The 21579-nt window shown below is 42.6% G+C and overlaps 5 protein-coding genes across 5 annotated transcripts; 3 read left to right on the forward strand and 2 right to left on the reverse strand.

Annotated features, from left to right (window-relative positions):
- The first annotated feature begins 53 nt into the window (after positions 1 to 53).
- On the forward strand, positions 54 to 1093 carry LOC125770722 (density-regulated protein homolog). The gene is made up of 2 exons (XM_049440673.1): positions 54 to 184; positions 267 to 1093. Exon 2 carries the CDS (start codon positions 299 to 301, stop codon positions 896 to 898), a length of 600 nt encoding a protein of 199 aa, XP_049296630.1. The 5' UTR covers positions 54 to 184; positions 267 to 298; the 3' UTR covers positions 899 to 1093.
- Positions 1094 to 2111: 1018 nt separating this feature from the next.
- Positions 2112 to 7186, forward strand: LOC125770688 (opsin, ultraviolet-sensitive). Its single transcript, XM_049440609.1, has 6 exons — positions 2112 to 2239; positions 2378 to 2705; positions 2779 to 2945; positions 3010 to 3052; positions 3115 to 3251; positions 6424 to 7186. The coding sequence occupies exons 2-6, from the start codon at positions 2461 to 2463 to the stop codon at positions 6969 to 6971; spliced, it is 1140 nt and encodes a 379-aa protein (XP_049296566.1). The 5' UTR covers positions 2112 to 2239; positions 2378 to 2460; the 3' UTR covers positions 6972 to 7186.
- LOC125770700 (E3 ubiquitin-protein ligase sina) lies at positions 3323 to 6269 on the reverse strand. Its single transcript, XM_049440632.1, has one exon. It carries the CDS (start codon positions 5967 to 5969, stop codon positions 5049 to 5051), a length of 921 nt encoding a protein of 306 aa, XP_049296589.1. The 5' UTR covers positions 5970 to 6269; the 3' UTR covers positions 3323 to 5048.
- A 304-nt stretch (positions 7187 to 7490) lies between the features above and the next one.
- On the forward strand, positions 7491 to 13190 carry LOC125770625 (uncharacterized). Its single transcript, XM_049440476.1, has 5 exons — positions 7491 to 7678; positions 7746 to 10383; positions 10468 to 10664; positions 10739 to 10876; positions 11044 to 13190. Exons 1-5 carry the CDS (start codon positions 7676 to 7678, stop codon positions 13078 to 13080), a joined length of 5013 nt encoding a protein of 1670 aa, XP_049296433.1. The 5' UTR covers positions 7491 to 7675; the 3' UTR covers positions 13081 to 13190.
- Positions 13191 to 13271: 81 nt separating this feature from the next.
- LOC125770656 (zinc finger and BTB domain-containing protein 41-like) lies at positions 13272 to 15716 on the reverse strand. The gene is made up of 6 exons (XM_049440557.1): positions 15242 to 15716; positions 14597 to 15180; positions 14026 to 14533; positions 13798 to 13967; positions 13592 to 13733; positions 13272 to 13524 (listed from the first exon to the last, which is right to left on the reverse strand). The coding sequence occupies exons 1-6, from the start codon at positions 15395 to 15397 to the stop codon at positions 13351 to 13353; spliced, it is 1734 nt and encodes a 577-aa protein (XP_049296514.1). The 5' UTR covers positions 15398 to 15716; the 3' UTR covers positions 13272 to 13350.
- Between the last annotated feature and the right edge of the window lie 5863 nt (positions 15717 to 21579).

Below are 21579 nucleotides of genomic sequence, written 5' to 3' on the forward strand. Positions count from 1 at the left end.
ATTTTGATAAATTTTTAATTTACTTTTTGATATAACGTTTTGTTCAAATTTTTTTGGTCGATTTCCAAAGCTGTCTACTGTACTCTACTGTAATTTGCACGATTGCGTGACAGCTGTGACAGTTCACAGTAAACAATACGTATTGCTCCTCGTTTCGCGTATTCGTGGTTTAAACAAGCAGAAGGTAGTGTGAATAGTTCTTCTTTTCCTTTATTTTAACAAAGAAATGTGGAATTAATGAGTATTCTTGAAAATGACGATTTTAGGTTCCTTTATCCTAAGCCGAACACCAACAGTCATGACAACGGAAGTTCCAGAGCGGCTAATTATTGGCCCGAAGGAAGGTGTAACCTATCCGCTAACGGTGGCTTACTGCGGCAACTGCTCCATGCCACTCGAGTATTGCGAATACTATCCGGACTATGAAAAATGCAAACAGTGGCTCGAAAAGAATCTGCCGGACGAGTTCGAACGCATGAAGATGGGTATGGCTGGTAGCGGAGATGGAGGCAGCGCCGGAAGTGGATCCGCTTCCAAACCCGCAAGCGAATCGGCAGATGCTGATGAAGGGAAGAAACCACAGAAACGGGGCGGTAAAGGTATTATGAAGACCAAAAAGGCAAAGGATGACGTACCGAAGAAGGTGTGCCTATCGCGATCGGCGAGAGGTAAACGAAAGTCCGTCACCGTGGTCACCGGTTTGGCGACGTTCGATATCGATCTAAAGCTCGCGGCCAAGTTCTTCGGTACGAAGTTTGCGTGCGGTTCATCCGTCACCGGCGATGACGAGATTGTGATTCAGGGTGACGTTAAGGATGAACTGTTTGATATCATCCCGGAAAAGTGGCCCGAAATCGATGAGGATTTCATCGACGATCTCGGCGATCAGAAGCGTTAAAACAGGCTACTTAGTAAATAACCTTCTGGTACAGTTCGCGCAACAAACATGGCTGTTGAGGATGGTGATAAAGGTTGAATCTTTGAGCTGCTTTAAATCACGCGTGGCAGAACCGAAGGAGAAGAAAGGGCGTTAATATATAACAACAGGATTGTAAAATAAACAAAGCATTATCGTGTGCTTTTACAATGCATACGTTTAGCGTTTAACAGTAGAAATTTAAAAGGACAATTCCGAAATGGCGGTAGTCCACGTCTGTCCATAACGATATGATAATCAGGTAACGAACGTAGCCCTACGCTTTCCCCTGGGATTGGCTAGCTGCAAGTTCTTGACACGCAACGAATTGTGTAAGTCCTTCATCTTCTATCACTAACAGAGCAAGGATGTTACGACACAATGTTCGACCTTCGGGCCGATTAAACAAATCAGCACATGTGCTTTCTGCAAGTAGTTACAACTAAATGATCGAACGGAAAAGGGAAACACCATCAAGAACACCAAAACACAGACAATTCATTGCATAGTGTTATCGTCTATTGTTCCGATCCGAAATCCGATACTTGCCATTAATTGAGACTACAATTGCAACACTATCGGATTTAAAATCACGCGAATTTCACTTCTATGGCTGCGGCACGATGCGGTTCCGCTCGAAACTAAGCGAAAACTAACACAAATCCCCCCATCGTGTACATGCTTAACTGCAACACCTTGCAACGGTCTTACCGGAACTATTCGCCAAGCAAATAGCTAATATTGGAGCCCCTCAGATACAGACTTATTTGCAGTTTGTTTAAAAATAAGACCTCACATACTACGTACACACCACATCCAATGGGTATAAAAGTGTTATCAAAAGCGATTGCTGCCCCCAATAATAGCCAAGGGATGTTTTTGGGGGCTTGTAATTAAATTAAAAAGACACGCAAACACAAAAGTTTCTCCGGCCCGGGCCAGTACGCCACTTAATCAAATACTTATTTCCCGACTTAATCGTCCCTAGCAGTCAATAATCGGTCCGGTAATCCTCCAAGGGCCCAGAGGCGCCCCGTCACTCGTCGTCTCGCTGACGGTTTCGGGGGCTGGTTTTGATCCATCGTTGATTAAATTATTTGCTACTGCTGTTGGTAAGAATTTGCCAGGCAGGTGGTAATGGCCACAAATATACCACCGGATTTTTTCTTGTCCTGGTCCGGCCTCCAGTCCAACAGACAGGGCTATAAAATCTTTGCCCACGGTCGTGAACCCCGTCAGTAGGCACAGCGAACGTGTCTAGGGCGGTGTGCCAGATTTAGGATCTGAAAATCGGTCAACCCAGTTCCCGATTGAAGACAAAAGGTAAACCTATCCGTTAGCCACGTACCGTGTGTGTTTGTGAGTGTGCTCAGTTTAGTTTAAATCAAAAAGTGACCATCCATATATTGGAATCGGAACCCCAGAATAATCAGTGTCTGTTTGCTTTTCCACGTCCTAAAGGTGAATAACCAGTGGTGGAATTTAAATTCAACCGTTTCTAAACCATCGTAACGCAGTAAAGCAGCGCCACCACCGTCATCGTCATGGGTCTTGTCCAGCTTGACAATCAGACCGCCTACCGACCGGAAGCACTGATTGGTGCGGACCAGTCGGGCCTACGGTATCTCGGCTGGAACGTACCACCGGAGGATCTGGTGCACATTCCCGAGCACTGGTTTCAATATCCCGAACCGGAAGCATCCCTGCACTACCTGCTTGGACTGCTATACATCGCTTTCACTATCTTCGCACTCATTGGCAATGGGTTGGTCATTTGGATTTTCATGGCGTAAGTATACGGCCCTCGAAAGTCCTAAAATCGGACTGCATCCAATCGATTGTTTCTCCGTCACCTTTGGTAGCGCTAAATCCTTACGGACACCCTCGAACGTATTCGTGATCAATCTTGCCATCTGTGATTTCTTCATGATGGCCAAGACACCGATCTTCATCTACAACTCCTTCACAAAGGGATTCACACTAGGGAACTTAGGATGTCAAATTTTCGCATTCATAGGATCTCTTTCCGGTAAGATCACTGAATATCAGTGAGTACGAAGAATGTTTGTTGAGCTTTCAATGTTTTGTTGCAGGAATTGGGGCTGGTGCTACTAATGCGCTCATTGCATACGATCGGTATGTTAATACGAAAGGGTCGGAGTTTTTTTTTAATAAATTTCCTTTGAAAACTCTTTCAGCTACAATACCATTACCCGTCCTTTTGAGGGAAGACTTACCCAAACGAAAGCACTCATCTTCATCGTTCTCATTTGGGCCTACACCATTCCGTGGGGAGTACTTCCGTTGTTGGAAATCTGGGGACGTTTCGTACCCGGTAAGTGTTTTTTTTTGCAGTTCGCACCACGTTCGCACTATTTCCCTGGGAAGCAACTGGTACAACATCGGTTATTTGATTAATAGAAATCAGAGTACTTTATTTGCAGCACACGTGTGTTCGTCCAACTGGATGTAGTCTATAGTTAATTATCTGTCCTCTCACTGTATCCTGCTTTTCGACGGGAAATTTGATTCCGTGATCGCAATTTTTCGTCTGGTGCCGGAATTGTAAGACTACGAAACAAACAGCATTATAACACGAATTAATTTCACCCGAAATAAGACAAACCCTCCTCGTTGAGAGATTGATCATGCCACATGTTCGCTTAACACCTGAGTGCCCCACAAACGGTGATCAGATCTAATGCTCCACTGTACAACTTATCGATCATTGAAAGGTTTACCATCGCAAAATGAATCGCCCGCATACATCTTCTGGTTATTCTGGCAGTTTGTAGTTTCGTTTCATTCTTTTCGCTCGCGAATCCTGAGCAATCCTAATTGCCTTAAAACTGGTACTCGATGATGCAGATGTTTAAAGCTAAACAGCAAATCGATTCTCGAACTATGAACACGCGTGTACGCTTCGGTGTACGAAAGCTCTTGCATTTAGCGGCAACTGTGTGGATACATCGTAGCTGTACCGGTTCGTAATTCTATCTCCTGTGGCCATCCTGCAAACAATCCAATCCACTCGAGCCCTCCGTAATCCGCACCTAAACTTTCTTTGAGTGTTAGCTGTTTTAAAACTCTGCTACTTTCATTCATTCATCCGCATGTAAAGTTTGCCTGCTGGGTCTGATCCTCCCGGATCGATCCTCACGTACAGCCTCATCTACCTCATATTTCGCTATTATTTTATTATATGTAGAAACGTGTTTAACATACGCTAAATTTAAAGGAGTGTGAATTGGTGAGTGTCAAAGAGTGGCAAGATGCCGCCTCGCAGCAAGGTCGCACCACACCCCCTTTTGTGCGCCTGCCCATTCGATATTACATTACGTTTTGTGGTTTAATTTACAAACTATCTGATCGTTTTTTTTTTTTTGTTTGTTCGATAGTAATTCATCTGAATTCCCTTAACAGCAAATTCCCACACGTAAAACGCACGCAAACACACAGCATTCACGCGGTCACAGTCGCTATAATTCATACCATTTATTAATATCACATTCATCCATTCATTCGTCCTTTTGTCGTACATACAAATCGGTGTTTTTTGTAACATACAAACATACACAGGCATTTGTTATCGGCTATTATCATACCACGACACTAGGCTCAACGAATCGTTTGTTAATCGAGAGTTGATCTTACAAAACAATTCGAATTTATCATACCGTAGTAGATCTCGGTTTGAGCCATGCCTTTCTTCTTTAATTATATGAAGTTAGGTGGATGAATTAATTATTAAAAGCATTAATAAAAGCTGAGACTTTCCTTATCATTACCACCGCTGGATAATCAACGATCGATCGAGCTTATATACGCGATCCCTTTAGTTCAGTAAACGTCAGGTATATTTTAACGATCTACTTTGTTCGCTGTCGCGGGGTCTTTTTAAACATAAACCCCGCATCACATTAGCAAAAGCAAACCGTGCCGTTACGCCCTTAGTGACGAACAGTGATCCCCCCAGAAACGGCATACGAAAAGAAAGCCCAAAACAAGAAGGAAACTAATTAAAGTAAATTACAAACGTACACTACCATAAAATTAGGTAAGAATTGTCTAGACACGGGGCTGTCTATCGTAGTCTGGTCCCCTTCCCTCAGTCGCTTACGGTGTATATTGTTTAAACAACGGAAATAGTAACATTGATACCCAGATTACCATTGTCGGCAAACAGCTGAGCGATCGACGTGTCGAACACTAGACAGTCGGAGTTGAGAATCGCGCTGGCAACTCCTTCGTGGATGGACCGTGGCATAGCTTCCCACGTCAGGCGACGCCGATTGCCGTTCAGCTCCAACCGGTAGGCAAAGTTCTCAGCCTCTTTCCGCGAACCGATCAGCTGTACGATGGCGTAGAACTGCTGGTGGCCATCGTACTTTTCTTGCTTCTCCAGCACCAACATAAAGTGGTGACCGAAGCAGGACTGCATCATCACCCAATCGACTGCGCCCGGTAGGTTGATATCGGTGGCCAGAAACACGATGTCCTCTCCCTGCAGTGTGGTGATGCTCTTGTGCGACATCATCAGGTGGGGCATTACGTAGTCAAGCGAACCCTGCCACTTGCAGGATGCACCGGGACAGGGACACAGATACGGTCGAAACTCGCACGCTTCCTCGTGTTCCGCCTTCTCGGTGTACACGAGCGAAATGGTACAGCCGTGGTTGGAGTGTTTGCAGGGAAATTTCACATTCGAGGCCACTTTCTCCATCGCCAGGTTGCGAATGTTACCGAGCGAACCGCGACAGGTGGGACAGCACGTCAGCTTCGAACGGCAGCTGGTGCATACGAGATGGCCGCTCTGGCACTGCAGTATCGGGGGCAGCACATAATCGAAGCACACGGGACACTCGAACAGTGAGGCCAGGTCGGCTGATATGCCATTGTCCCCAGCACCGACCGACGATATGGAGGAGTTCGACGATGACGAACCCGTAACCTCACGACGCTTCGGATTGTTCAGTTTGTTCGACATGATGTGTGCTTCGTCTGCGTTTTCCGTGTGAGGCGGATGCGTTGGAGTGGTCGTCACCGTCAGCATGCACTGCGGCCCAGAGTATTCACTGTGGTGCCTCTGAATCAAGCCAACTCCTTCACAAACAGTCGAACGATGGGATCGGATTTTCTGCTACGTTTGTTGGTTGGTGGATTGGTTGGTCAGGCGTACATTGATGGATACACTTCCCCGATCTTTGGGCCACACCTACGCACGTTCAACCACTTCGCAATCTGGATAAATTTTTATTTACGTACCACGTAATTATAAACAACACTCTTCCGAGCACAAAGATCCGTGCACAAATTGTCAATCGATTATCATTTGCTATTCCCAGCGATTCCATTCGTTTGACGTTTGCGACGATGCACAAGGTGTATAGCACCAGTCATGCATGTGCTGCGAAACAGGTTGCACAAAACGCTTGCAATTTTCACAATTTTACCTACGATGAAAACATTCCCTCCATTTACGAACACTCTTTTCGGTTTCATTTCAGAGGGATTCCTCACGTCCTGCAGCTTCGATTATCTGTCCAACTCGTTCGACACTCGGCTGTTTGTGGGAACAATTTTCACCTTCAGTTATGTACTACCGATGAGTCTTATCATTTACTACTACAGCCAGATCGTGAGCCATGTCGTCAACCACGAAAAGTCGCTCCGCGAACAGGCCAAGAAGATGAACGTGGAATCGCTGCGATCGAATCAAAACAAAAACGATGCATCCGTCGAGATCCGGATTGCTAAGGCAGCTATCACCGTTTGCTTCCTGTTCGTTGCCTCGTGGACACCGTACGCTGTGCTGGCACTGATTGGCGCGTTCGGCGACAAAAGCCTACTGACACCGGGCGTAACAATGTTTCCGGCATGCGCTTGCAAGTTTGTAGCCTGTTTAGACCCCTACGTGTACGCTATTAGCCACCCGAGATACCGTATGGAGCTTCAGAAGCGTCTGCCTTGGTTGGCTATTACCGAAACGTTGCCCGCAGAGGCCGCCTCGACATGCACGGAGCAACAGGAAACAACCGTTGCAGCACAGTCATAAGGCCGGGTGCAACCACCATAACAAGCATAAAGCGCATCGCTCTGGGTAGATACTAGCAGGCACTGTCCATGATAAATACGATACTAACATAAGCCACGTCTAATGGACCCGAGCACGGAAACTTCTGTTTGAAGTGATTTCTAATTGTTTAAAATCATTATTTGTCGAAATCATACCAAAACTTTCAATAAAGAATTTTAAATGCAATCTACAAATTTGATGAGGTACAACTTTATTTGTTTTTCGGTGGCATGGCAATTTATCTGAAATTACGGTCCTGGTTCACAACCGCTAGGGTTGTCTTTTCCGTTCATTTCTTTAAAAAACAAGCTTATCTAACGGAATTGGTTGTGTTGCAATTGTAATCCAATTGATGCTTAAATTCCAGGTCAAAATCGCACAAAAGATCGAAATCATACCATTTTGGTGATAGTACTCCGTGCTACGGAGGAGCATTTGAAGTTATTGACGTGTACATGGTGCGTAAGTTTCACATCAGCCAGCTTAGTTGTAGATACCTTGGTGATTGTTATTGTCAAGATGTCACTGTGACAGTTATTTGGCCATTCATTTTCCGCATGTGTAGAAAAACATAAAATGTGGTGAACACGTAAAATTATAATTTAGGTTATTATTAGCTGATATTTCGGTCTTTTGTTATAATTTTTGCATTAATCGTGTTAGGTTCGTTGTTGTGTTTCATCATGGTAAGTTCGTAGATCAATTTACATCGCTACTTTTGAAGCATACTTAACGTCAGGCATTGCACTTCAGGATTTAGAAGATCGGGAACTGGCAGTGCTAGAGGAACGCTTATACTCTTCGATCCATCATTCGTACGAAGATGCGCCAAAGATTCCAGATGTAGCACCAGTACCCTCACCGGCGTTGCGCATTGTTTCACGCACGTCGGTTATCAACAATGGCCAGGGGACACTACCAGCTAACATGAAACGGTATTGGGTTGATTCTTCGTTTTCCAGCGCTGGAGAACGCGCACCGTACCCTAAAACTACACCAGCCGGTACAGATCCGAAACTTACCGTACCCGAGACTAATAGTTCGGAAAGCAGTAAAAATGGAGGAAGCAACGAGCCAAAAAGAATGTTTTTGGCACCGTATCAATCATTGCTTGGAAATATGGACAGAAATGTTAGTGAAAACGAACCGTCGATGCTAGAGGTGACCAGCGAAAGAAGCACTGTACCAGACCGCGCATCGGTGCCAAAGGACACTCCGAATGTACCAACATTGCAGCTGAAAAAGAAGAAGCAAACCAAACAGAATGCGCATTATGTAGAAAAAAAATTGGAAAGCTTATTGAAGCTAATTCACAGGGATAGGAAGCAAAATGCCAAGCAAACGATCGATTCGAAGAAAGCAAAAGCAAGCAAAGTGCGGCAACGCAAACAGTCTCAAGTCGTAGTGGCTGAAATAATCCTCAATTCATCGGACGAAGATTCACAGCCGGCAAAAAAATATGAATCCACCGCCGTTTCGTTATCAGATGGAGAAGGAGATGAAGTAATTATCGTACCAACGCCACCGCCGCCAAAAATTTGTATTGACTGCAGTGACGAAGAGGACACCCAAAGCACACAATTCGCGTTACCGAAATCGAAATCGAAAAGCAAGACAAAGGGGAGGCTTGCTATCGTCAACTCCTCGCGCGGCGGCAGTCCATCGAACAGTTCGATTATGTCAGATGATTTTATCGGTCAGCACGATCGGTTGCGTTTGAATGATAGCTTTACCGAAAGCATACCGAGCGACGATGAGCTGGAACGTGCGATAGAAGGATTGTCCGGTAAAACGTTGAAGGATGCAACTGATAGGGTTCCCTCTGTCTCATCGGAAGATACGGTATGTACCAGTGGCGATACTACCGATCAGGAAAAACAATCCGAAAAGACTGGGAAAGCAATCAACAAATCCAAATCACATCTACAGGTGAATAGTTCCGGTAGTACGCCGGGTGCAAAAAGTAAAAAGGAGAATGCTGCCACTAAAAAGACTCCTTCGAAGCAGAAGCTATCGAAAATGGCTACATTCTCTCCCAATGTCAAAGTAATGTCTCCAAGCAATTCGAAGCGCAGTACAGGCAACAAAACTAGTACGGGAACGATGTCGAACGACACTTCGAACATATCCAAGACACCGGGTATATCGAAAGCTAGATCGAAGTCTCCTGAAACCCTAGCGATGGAAATAGTTCGCAAGCAGTTCGAAACACAACAGTCTCGTGAGGTTTCTGGTAAAAAAGCGAAAGCTAAAAAGGATGCAGATTCTTCAAAAGAAACCAGATCTATACAGAAATCAATCACGCAAGCGACCGTTGCCCCTGGTACTACATCAGATAAATCAACCGAACGCATTAAAAATGGCACTGCTGCAACAAAACCCAAGACAAAGAAGATCCCAGTCATCGATGACAATGTATCCTCGGAAAGCGATATCGATATTTTCCCCGCGATCAACAACAGCAGTTCACCTCAGGGGTTGGAAAAATCATCGAGACGATCGGCGGCCTCTTTCTTCGACCAGATAGGTGACGTATCGTCCGAAAGTGATTACGATGAAAGCTTTTTGCAGCCGAAAAAAACAACAGAAAAGCCAACGGTAGAGAAGGAACGGAAAAAACGGATCGGTCGCAAACGGAAGCAATACAATTCGGAAACCTACTCCGATGAAGACTTTGCCTGTCTGCTGACGGATATTATACGGGCGATATCAGACACAGAGGAAGAGGACGACGATCTTGCTGATAATGTAAATAAGGAATCTAATGCGCGAGCAGCTTCAACTGCAAACCCGGTGAACATTGAAAATGGCGTCAATGAACCGTCAACACCATCCTCTAAGCAGGATCGTAATCCGAAGAAAAAAAGAAAAGTTAAGGATGCATTTCCGCCTGCTGACAGTACAGTTGATCCAATGGAACAGCAATCAGTCAACGACAACAGAGACTCGCAGCAGCAGCAGCAACAACAACAACCCGAACATGTTGTGAAGAAGAAGAAAAAATTGAAAGATCCTAAACCAAGCGTAAGGCCACTTGTGGGTACTAGTGGTAGCACCCCAGAAATTCTAACAGATCCGTCAGAGAAAGCGCACTCTCCTATTGATACCGTTGAACAAACTCAGGTTATAAAGAGTGCAGAAATTTCAACTACTGAAGCAACTGTACCACCACAGCCACTTCCGCAAATCATCTCGGATTCTACCGACGAGGACGTAGAAATAGTTGAAAACATTCAATTACATGTTGTCACAGGTACAACCGGTGAGAGCGCTCAAAAAACTCAACCGATTGGCCCTGACTGTGCGTGGAACGAGGAAATGAAACAGTTCTACAACAATTCGTGGGCAGACGAAGACTTTAATATGGATTTGGTTTTGAGAAGAATGCCGTGTAAGTGGGAATAGCTTTCCTAGATAGAATGTGAATGTGGCACGATGTTCCCTTTAATTTCTCTTTCTTCTTGTCCCATTTTAGACGATAGCAGACATTGGCCCATCGTACACAAAGATCGTTTTCCTGATCCACCCAGGAAGGAGCTCATTTGTTGCAACTGCGGTGATCGCGGTCATATGAAATTCAAGTGCCGCAACACACCGAAAGAACCGGTTTGCTTTATGTGTGGTGGAAAGGGACACAAGGAACCACGCTGTCCAAAAACCATCTGCTTAAACGTAAGATCCTGATTCCATCGTAACCGTGGACAGTATTTAGCATGTATTTAATTTCTTTTCTTATTGCTTTCAAGTGTGGTGCCAAAACGCGTAGTTTTGTGCGTGGATGTAAATCGTGTGCACGCGATGCTGACATCACATGTTTCTCCTGCGGGTTACGTGGCCATACTCAGCGCAGCTGTCCAGATCTGTGGCGCCGATATCACAGTACGGTAAGTATGTCGTGTTTCGTTAGTTAGTTTTATTGACAAAAAAAGGATGATTTTAGTACAACTGTTTTTGGTTGTGTTATCAATGTAAATGTTTTCGGTTTTCTACATCTCGGTTCTCGTACGACAATGTGTAACATTCGGTACGAAATCGTGTGTTTTATGTGCAGATTGAGGATAATGTACCATTGCGGACGGAATGCGAGATAAATCCAAACGCCCGGTGGTGCTCCATCTGTAGCAAACCCGGCCACCAGGCATACATGTGCAACGATGCTCGACGAATCTTTGGCCACGCAATACCAAACATGCGCGTGAGCTCGTACATGCCAGCCTATCGGAGGGAATACAATCGATGCAGTAAGCATCGTAATGACGAGCAAGAGAAACGGCTTGCGACGGATCCGTCGGCGCGGTACAATTTATTCAGCACCGATGCCAATGATTGTGAGTTCAACTTGCACGAGCTGGCCAGCAACGAGAATGGGTTCTATTTCAATTTTCTCAAAGCATCTGGCTTGTGGGAAAAGTATGAGCGGCAGTCTAGCAACGATGTAGAGGAAAATGTAGTGGAACAGCCAGAAGTGCTCGTGCAACCGTTGGTCGCGGAAGCACCGGCAATAGAATCTACACCTTCGGAACGTCCACCTTCTGTTTCGCAAGCAGAAGAAATCATACAGCCAGAACCGGAAATAGCGGAAGAAATGATTTGTGCCACCGAACCGTGCAAGGAAGTACCCATAAGTATGAATGCACCAAGTGAAGTACCTGTGGTAGAGGAAAACTCTAACTATAGTTTTTCCGAATTTCATACCGAGGAAATGCAGCTGGACGATGTAATGGTGAACATGGACCCACCATCAACATCGGACAGCTTTGTTCCGACAGAAAACAATAGTGAACAAGTGACGCTCTCTGATTTTATTCCTTTCACTAATGATACGGTAAAGACCCCGCTAACGCTACCATTGCCAGAGCCACAAATACCACCGGCACTATCTGCCCCAGTAGCACCTTCCCCAGAAGCACCAATGACGGTCCCCGCCATAAGTAGCGCTGCTGATTCTGTAGTGAAACCCCAAAGTGAAGGCCAATTGAGTGACATTGCGAAAGTGTTGCTCACCAAGGAACGTGCCACGATGTTGTTGTCTGCGAAAGGTACTGAATTTCTTCAGGAGTCCGGCAAGAAGTACAACCTACATCTAAGCATTACGTTCGAAGCGGTCGGTAATGTGCTGCTTATTACCGGCACGCCGGAAGCGCAGGAACAATTTCACGAAGAGTTGGTACGCTACCTAACAGAATCGGAGGACCACGCTAGGAACGCGAAATACTTCCTGGCGTGTGGACCCAAGCTCTCGAACAAAATGACGCGTTACATTGCAATGTTTCTGCAAGGGCTGGCAAGTGAGGCAGATAGTGTGGAAGAGCTGTTGAAGAAGTTTAGAAATGCAAAAAGCGATGAAGCAAAGGAAAGACATCGTCGCAAGCTAAACGTACAGCTGTTTGGTGTGTATGGATTGCGCGATGGCCGAAAGCATCTGAACGTGCTGCGCAACCAGCTAGAACTGTGCATGAAAGCGAATCCATGGAAGAGTGAACTATCGCAGCATCGGCGAACCATTATAGATCATGCCATTCGGTACATCTTCTCCGCATACGATCATAAGCATTATGGTCAGTTTGTGAAAGAGTACGATGAACTGAAACAGGCTAACAAGCTGAAGAAGCTCACATTCGACGATTTAGGAATACCCACGATAATAAAGAGACCGAAAACACTGCAAGATGAACTGCACAAACAGCTAGCTAAGGAAAAACGGAAAGCTAAAGTGAAGGAGAAGGCAGCTAAACAGGTGCCGGAGAAGCCCTCACCCGAAGAAAAAGCATATGCTAATTTCTTAAGAAGAGCCACAAACCATCGGTCGATTGATACGAACCGTCCCAATCAAGTCGACAACTCGACGCGCCACATTCAACAAACTCAGGGTACGGAAAATATGGCCAACTCGCAATGGACCCATCGCGAATGGAATCGTGACGAGTCTCCATCGAGCAGGGAACGTTATCACTGGTACAGAAAGACGGAAGCACTGGACCATGGGCAACCAAGCACGTCCAACGTGTCGCGGCTGGCCGATAGAGCTAATGCATTGCGCAACCAGGAGTTGAATCAGCTGCAAAGACTGCAGGACATGTTGCGGTGAGAAGTGGTGTACAGCTTTCGTGGATTGGCTAGTTTCGCGAAGCTAAAGTGCATCCGTTCCGTGGGCAGTGTTCAAAATACAACCACTCATGGAAATTTACATTAAGCGTACGAACAGTGCAGGATGCTTATTTTAGTAAAGCTTGATGACAAATGGTTATTTCGGCTGTAAAGAAAGGGACTGAGGGACAAAAGGTTTTCATACTTCTTGCCGGCATACTTTCGGCATAAAGGCTACGCTCATTTCGTTGACCTGGGGGTACAAGGGAATTCACAACACACTACTATCTGCATTAATCGTAAGAAACAGCTCTTCTGCATGTTCTGTAACATGATTCGTCGGAGTGTCATTGTACTGCACCAGACCACACGTTTTCATGTGATTCTTTTTCTGTTGGCGTGTTGCAAACTGTTGTTCACATTTTGGACATCGTTCCGCTTGTTTCTAAAACACAAAATAAAGAAGGTAAGGAAGATGGTGACTATAAAACACTCCAAATAGTTAAATTTACCCGCTTCGCCCGATACTGGCCCAGCAGTACGCCATCGACCGGTTTCACACGCACATTTGTCTGCTCACCATGTACCAGAAACATGTGTTTGTTGTAAAAGTAGTGATACTTGAAGTCACGATTACAGCAAATGTAGTTTTCTCTGCAATTGGAGTGCAATAATAAATTATTCGCCAAAACCGGCCGAACTGGAGTCAGATACTAACCGATAGGTAATGCATAGATGGTTGTTAAATTCCTCTCTCGTTACGTACGCCCCTAGACACACTCCACACTGTAGCTCGTTTGGATTTTGATGGCGTGCTCCGTGTTCATGCAATTTTTCATTCGTATCGTACGATTGCAAACATATATCACAGACAAAGTACGTTTGAATCTGTAGGAATAATGGCTATAAAATAAATGGCACTATAGATATGAAACAGTTTACTCACATTATGCATCTTCTCCACATGCATACGAAGCTTATCCTTACGCCGGTACGTCGTATCACAATGTTCGCACGGAAACTGCACACCCTGATGCAGTTCCTTGGTGTGCCGATTCAAATGCGTGTGGGACTTAAAGCTAAAGCCACAGGTGTTGCAGGTATGGGTGCGTTGATTCGTGTGCGTCTTCATGTGCTGGGCCAGCGTCTGTTTTGTCCGGAACATTAGTGCACATTCCGGGCAGCTTACCTCGAACGCGTTCAGGTGCAGCCGTCGAACGTGCAGAAGCTTTTCCGCCTTCGTATAATACTCCAGCGGACAATAGTCACACTTGTGCTGGCGCACCGGTTCATGCCGCTTGCGATGGTTTTCCAGTACGAACTTTGTATCGAATGCCAACCCACAGGTATCGCACATGTGGTCCCGATGTGTGGCTCGTTTGTGCTGCATCAGATCGCGTTTTGTGTCGAACTTATCATTGCATCGCTTACAGATGTGACCATTACGTTGCTCCCTTAAATTAATACAGTAAATAGAATGTAAGATGCCATTCGATATTTGTTCATGCTGCTATTACTTCTGATGGGTTTTCTTGTGCTGCACGAATGTTTTAGAACAGGACGTTGTAAATGGGCATTGTTGACACTGGCATATTGTTCGCTTCTGTCGACTGCAGCGTAACGCCGATTTCATTGCAGCTTTTTTCCGGCCATTCTGTTCCACGGAAGTCATATCAATCTCTTCGAAATTAGATTCAACCTCATATCCAGTTTCTTCCAACTCTTCCATAGTTTCATCCGTTTTGCAGGCAAAAAACTCTCCATCCACGAATTTCTCGCTATCTTCCGCTATGTAAGTATCATCATGCTTTGACTCTTGTTCCACATTGCTATCAATGTAATATTGATTAAATTCATCCAATACATCTTGAACGATAAGCTCGTGTTTGTCAGTAATTTTAAGCTCACGCAGTACCGTCAACAGTTCCGTCTGATGGTCGCGCAACAGCTCTTCCAGATGGTTTGCTTGACCATTTTGCAATAGCGCCAGGCTGAATACAAACTTCCCGATAAGTTTCAACCGTTTACGGTAGGCAAGAAATTCGTTCAGTTCTTTGTAGCACGATTCACAAATACCACACGGTGCACGATGTTGCAGTTCCTGAAGTAAAAATTAACTCATTTATTTGCGTTTTTGGTAAGCAAAATGGTTTGGTACTCACCGGTGAAATCGGAAACATCAAGTCGTATAAAACATTCATCAGTCGCACTCCATGGATGCGATCAATTGTATTCAAAGAAATGAAGGGAACCTCCGCTTGATACTGTAAACATATGTGACACACTTTTGGAAAGCGTTCTAATCTAAAACCAGCCATTCCGGAAGAGGATCGATTGCCGCTAAACACGGCACAATGTTGCACGATTTGTTTCTACAATTTAATGTTTGGCACTCCGTTGCTACTGTTTACTCCGTCACTACACGCTTACCCCGTCGCTAAACGCTTAGCAATTGTCGCGTTTGCGAAAAAATGCGAAAAGTCGCTATACGTGTATTTTTGCGAAAAATCGCTATTTGAAGCGCGACTTGACACCATAACAAGGTAAACATAACAATAAAAAGGTAAACAGATACAAATTAAAAAATGAAATCGGTTGAGTGTCATTAAATATTGTAAAATTAAAAAAAAAGCTAATGCTACAGCCTTAGGAAATTTTAAAATTTTTGGAATTTTTTATTTTTTTTTATTTAAAACATTATTTGAGTGAAAAGAAACTTATTTCAACCGATTGGCATTAAAATAAATCAATTTAAATTTTTTTGCAAAATTTCCCAAAAAAATCATAAGGGGTAAGCCTTATGAAATTTTCGAGTTGAAATTTTTTTTGAAATTTTTTTGTAATTTTTTATTCTTTCTTTATTTTAAAGCATTATTTGAGTGAAAAGAAACTTATTGTAACAAATTTGCAGTAAAATACATCAACTTATAAATGAGGAAAAAAATGAGGAAAATTTAACATTTTCTCCAACAGGGTATGGAACTTGGTTCCTCGAATAACTTCCGACACAGACATCTGAGGGCATGGCCATCTAAGAAGAAAATGTAGCCATTGGTGCCATCTATCGACCACAAGTTAAAGATTGGCGATCCGTTGGATATCGACCGAGTTATAGGCAGAAGTTGGTACAAAAATGAGAAAATTTAACATTTTCTCAAACAGGGTATGGAACTTGCATCCTGAAATAACTTCCGACACAGACATCTGAGAGCATGGCCGTCCAAGAAGAAAATGTAGCCATTGAAGCCATCTATCGACCACAAGTTAAAGATTGGCGATCCGTTGGATACCGACCGAGTTATAGCCAAAACTTGCCGCAAAAATGTGGAAAATTTAACATTTTCTCAAACAGGGTATGGAACATGGTTCCTCGAATAACTTCTGACACAGACATCTGAGAGCATGGGAGTCCAAGAAGAAAATGTAGCCATTGGTGCCATCTATCGACCACAAGTTAAAGATTGGCGATCCGTTGGATACCGACCGAGTTATAGGAAAAACTTGGTGCAAAAATGTGGAAAATTTTACATTTTCTCAAACAGGGTATGGAACTTGGTTCCTCGAATAACTTCTGGTACAGACATCTGAGGGCATGGCCGTCCAAGAAGAAAATGTAGCCATTGAAGCCATCTATCGACCACAAGTTAAAGATTGGCGATCCGTTGGATACCGACCAAGTTATAGACGAAACTTGGTGCAAAAATGAGCCTTATGAAATTTTCTATTTTTAATTTTTTTTTAATTTTCTTAAATTTTTTATTCTTTTTTTTTATTTAAAACATTATTTGAGTGAAAAGAAACTTATTTCAACCGATTGGCATTAAAATAAATCAATTTAATTTTTTTTGCAAAATTTCCCAAAAAAATCATAAGGGGTAAGCCTTATGAAATTTTCGAGTTGAAATTTTTTTTGAAATTTTTTTGTTATTTTTTACTCTTTCTTTATTTTAAAGCATTATTTGAGTGAAATGAAACTTATTGTAACAAATTTGCAGTAAAATACATCAACTTATAAATGAGGAAAAAAATGAGGAAAATTTAACATTTTCCCAAACAGGGTATGGAACTTACATCCGCGAATAACTTCCGACACAGACATCTGAGGGCATGGCCGTCCAAGAAGAAAATGTAGCCATTGAAGCCATCTATCGACCACAAGTTAAAGATTGGCGATCCGTTGGATACCGACCAAGTTATAGGCGAAACTTGGTGCAAAAATGAGGAAAATTTAACATTTTCTCAAACAGGGTATGGAACTTGCATCCTCGAATAACTTCCGACACAGACATCTTAGGGCATGGCCGTCCAAGAAGAAAATGTAACCATTAAAGCCATCTATCGACCACAAGTTAAAGATTGGCGATCCGTTGGATACCGACCAAGTTATAGGCGAAACTTGGTGCAAAAATGAGGAAAATTTAACATTTTCTCAAACAGGGTATGGAACTTGCATCCTCGAATAACTTCCGACACAGACATCTTAGGGCATGGCCGTCCAAGAAGAAAATGTAGCCATTGAAGCCTTCTATCGACCACAAGTTAAAGATTGGCGATCCGTTGGATACCGACCAAGTTATAGGCGAAACTTGGTGCAAAAATGAGGAAAATTTAATATTTTCTCAAACAGGGTATGGAACTTGCATCCTCGAATAACTTCCGACACAGACATCTGAGGGCATGGCCGTTCAAGAAGAAAATGTAGCCATTGATGCCATCTATTGAACACAAATTAAAGATTGGCGATCCCTTGGATACCGACCAAGTTATAGGCGAAACTTGGTGCAAAAATGAGGAAAATTTAACATTTTCTCAAACAGGGTATGGAACTTGCATCCTCGAATAACTTCCGACACAGACATCTGAGGGCATGGCCGTCCAAGAAGAAAATGTAGCCATTGATGCCATCTATCGACCACAAGTTAAAGATTGGCGATCCGTTGGATACCGACCAAGTTATAGGCGAAACTTGGTGCAAAAATGAGGAAAATTTAACATTTTCTCAAACAGGGTATGGAACTTGCATCCTCGAATAACTTCCGACACAGACATCTGAGGGCATGGCCGTCCAAGAAGAAAATGTAGCCATTGAAGCCATCTATCGACCACAAGTTAAAGATTGGCGATCCGTTGGATACCGACCAAGTTATAGGCGAAACTTGGTGCAAAAATGAGGAAAATTTAACATTTTCTCAAACAGGGTATGGAACTTGCATCCTCGAATAACTTCCGACACAGACATCTGAGGGCATGGCCGTCCAAGAAGAAAATGTAGCCATTGAAGCCATCTATCGACCACAAGTTAAAGATTGGCGATCCGTTGGATACCGACCAAGTTATAGGCGAAACTTGGTGCAAAAATGAGGAAAATTTAACATTTTCTCAAACAGGGTATGGAACTTGCATCCTCGAATAACTTCCGACACAGACATCTTAGGGCATGGCCGTCCAAGAAGAAAATGTAGCCATTGAAGCCATATATCGACCACAAGTTAAAGATTGGCGATCCGTTGGATACCGACCAAGTTATAGGCGAAACTTGGGGCAAAAATGAGCCTTATGAAATTTTCAAATTTTTTGAATTTTTTTAATTTTCTTAAATTTTTTATTCTTTTTTTATTTAAAACATTATTTGAGTGAAAAGAAACTTATTTCAACCGATTGGCATTAAAATAAATCAATTTAAATTTTTTTGCAAAATTTCCCAAAAAAATCATAAGGGGTAAGCCTTATGAAATTTTCGAGTTGAAAATTTTTTTGAAATTTTTTTGTTAGTTTTTATTCTTTCTTTAATTTAAAGTATTATTTGAGTGAAAAGAAACTTATTGTAACAAATTTGCAGTAAAATACATCAACTTATAAATGAGGAAAAAAATGAGGAAAATTTAACATTTTCTCAAACAGGGTATGGAACTTGCATCCGCGAATAACTTCCGACACAGACATCTGAGGGCATGGCCGTCCAAGAAGAAAATGTAGCCATTGAAGCCATCTATCGACCACAAGTTAAAGATTGGCGATCCGTTGGATACCGACCAAGTTATAGGCGAAACTTGGTGCAAAAATGAGGAAAATTTAACATTTTCACAAACAGGGTATGGAACTTGCATCCTCGAATAACTTCCGACACAGACATCTGAGGGCATGGCCGTCCAAGAAGAAAATGTAGCCATTGAAGCCATCTATCGACCACAAGTTAAAGATTGGCGATCCGTTGGATACCGACCAAGTTATAGGCGAAACTTGGTGCAAAAATGAGGAAAATTTAACATTTTCTCAAACAGGGTATGGAACTTGCATCCTCGAATAACTTCCGACACAGACATCTGAGGGCATGGCCGTCCAAGAAGAAAATGTAGCCATTGAAGCCATCTATTGACCACAAGTTAAAGATTGGCGATCCGTTGGATACCGACCGAGTTATAGGCGAAACTTGGTGCAAAAATGAGGAAAATTTAACATTTTCTCAAACAGGGTATGGAACTTGCATCCTCGAATAACTTCCGACACAGACATCTTAGGGCATGGCCGTCCAAGAAGAAAATGTAGCCATTGAAGCCATCTATCGACCACAAGTTAAAGATTGGCGATCCGTTGGATACCGACCAAGTTATAGGCGAAACTTGGGGCAAAAATGAGCCTTATGAAATTTTCAAATTTTTTGAATTTTTTTAATTTTCTTAAATTTTTTATTCTTTTTTTATTTAAAACATTATTTGAGTGAAAAGAAACTTATTTCAACCGATTGGCATTAAAATAAATCAATTTAAATTTTTTTGCAAAATTTCCCAAAAAAATCATAAGGGGTAAGCCTTATGAAATTTTCGAGTTGAAAATTGTTTTGAAATTTTTTTGTTATTTTTTATTCTTTCTTTATTTTAAAGCATTATTTGAGTGAAATGAAACTTATTGTAACAAATTTGCAGTAAAATACATCAACTTATAAATGAGGAAAAAATGAGGAAAATTTAACATTTTCTCAAACAGGGTATGGAACTTGCATCCGCGAATAACTTCCGACACAGACATCTGAGGGCATGGCCGTCCAAGAAGAAAATGTAGCCATTGATGCCATCTATCGACCACAAGTTAAAGATTGGCGATCCGTTGGATACCGACCAAGTTATAGGCGATACTTGGTGCAAAAATGAGGAAAATTTAACATTTTCTTAAACAGGGTATGGAACTTGCATCCTCGAATAACTTCCGACACAGACATCTGAGGACATGGCCGTCCAAGAAGAAAATGTAGCCATTGAAGCCATATATCGACCACAAGTTAAAGATTGGCGATCCGTTGGAGACCGACCGAGTTATAGCCAAAACTTGGTGCAAAAATGAGGAAAATTTAACATTTTCTCAAACAGGGTATGGAACTTGCATCCTCGAATAACTTCCGACACAGACATCTTAGGGCATGGCCGTTCAAGAAGAAAATGTAGCCATTGATGCCATCTATCGACCACAAATTAAAGATTGGCGATCCGTTGGATACCGACCAAGTTATAGGCGAAACTTGGTGCAAAAATGTGGAAAATTTAACATTTTCTCAAACAGGGTATGGAACATGGTTCCTCGAATAACTTCTGACACAGACATCTGAGAGCATGGGAGTCCAAGAAGAAAATGTAGCCATTGGTGCCATCTATCGACCACAAGTTAAAGATTGGCGATCCGTTGGATACCGACCGAGTTATAGGAAAAACTTGGTGCAAAAATGTGGAAAATTTTACATTTTCTCAAACAGGGTATGGAACTTGGTTCCTCGAATAACTTCTGGTACAGACATCTGAGGGCATGGCCGTCCAAGAAGAAAATGTAGCCATTGAAGCCATCTATCGACCACAAGTTAAAGATTGGCGATCCGTTGGATACCGACCAAGTTATAGACGAAACTTGGTGCAAAAATGAGCCTTATGAAATTTTTTATTTTTAATTTTTTTTTAATTTTCTTAAATTTTTTATTCTTTTTTTTTATTTAAAACATTATTTGAGTGAAAAGAAACTTATTTCAACCGATTGGCATTAAAATAAATCAATTTAATTTTTTTTGCAAAATTTCCCAAAAAAATCATAAGGGGTAAGCCTTATGAAATTTTCGAGTTGAAATTTTTTTTGAAATTTTTTTGTTATTTTTTACTCTTTCTTTATTTTAAAGCATTATTTGAGTGAAATGAAACTTATTGTAACAAATTTGCAGTAAAATACATCAACTTATAAATGAGGAAAAAAATGAGGAAAATTTAACATTTTCCCAAACAGGGTATGGAACTTACATCCGCGAATAACTTCCGACACAGACATCTGAGGGCATGGCCGTCCAAGAAGAAAATGTAGCCATTGAAGCCATCTATCGACCACAAGTTAAAGATTGGCGATCCGTTGGATACCGACCAAGTTATAGGCGAAACTTGGTGCAAAAATGAGGAAAATTTAACATTTTCTCAAACAGGGTATGGAACTTGCATCCTCGAATAACTTCCGACACAGACATCTTAGGGCA

Source organism: Anopheles funestus, chromosome 3RL (assembly GCF_943734845.2).
Source record: "Anopheles funestus chromosome 3RL, idAnoFuneDA-416_04, whole genome shotgun sequence".
NCBI lineage: Eukaryota > Metazoa > Arthropoda > Insecta > Diptera > Culicidae > Anopheles > Anopheles funestus.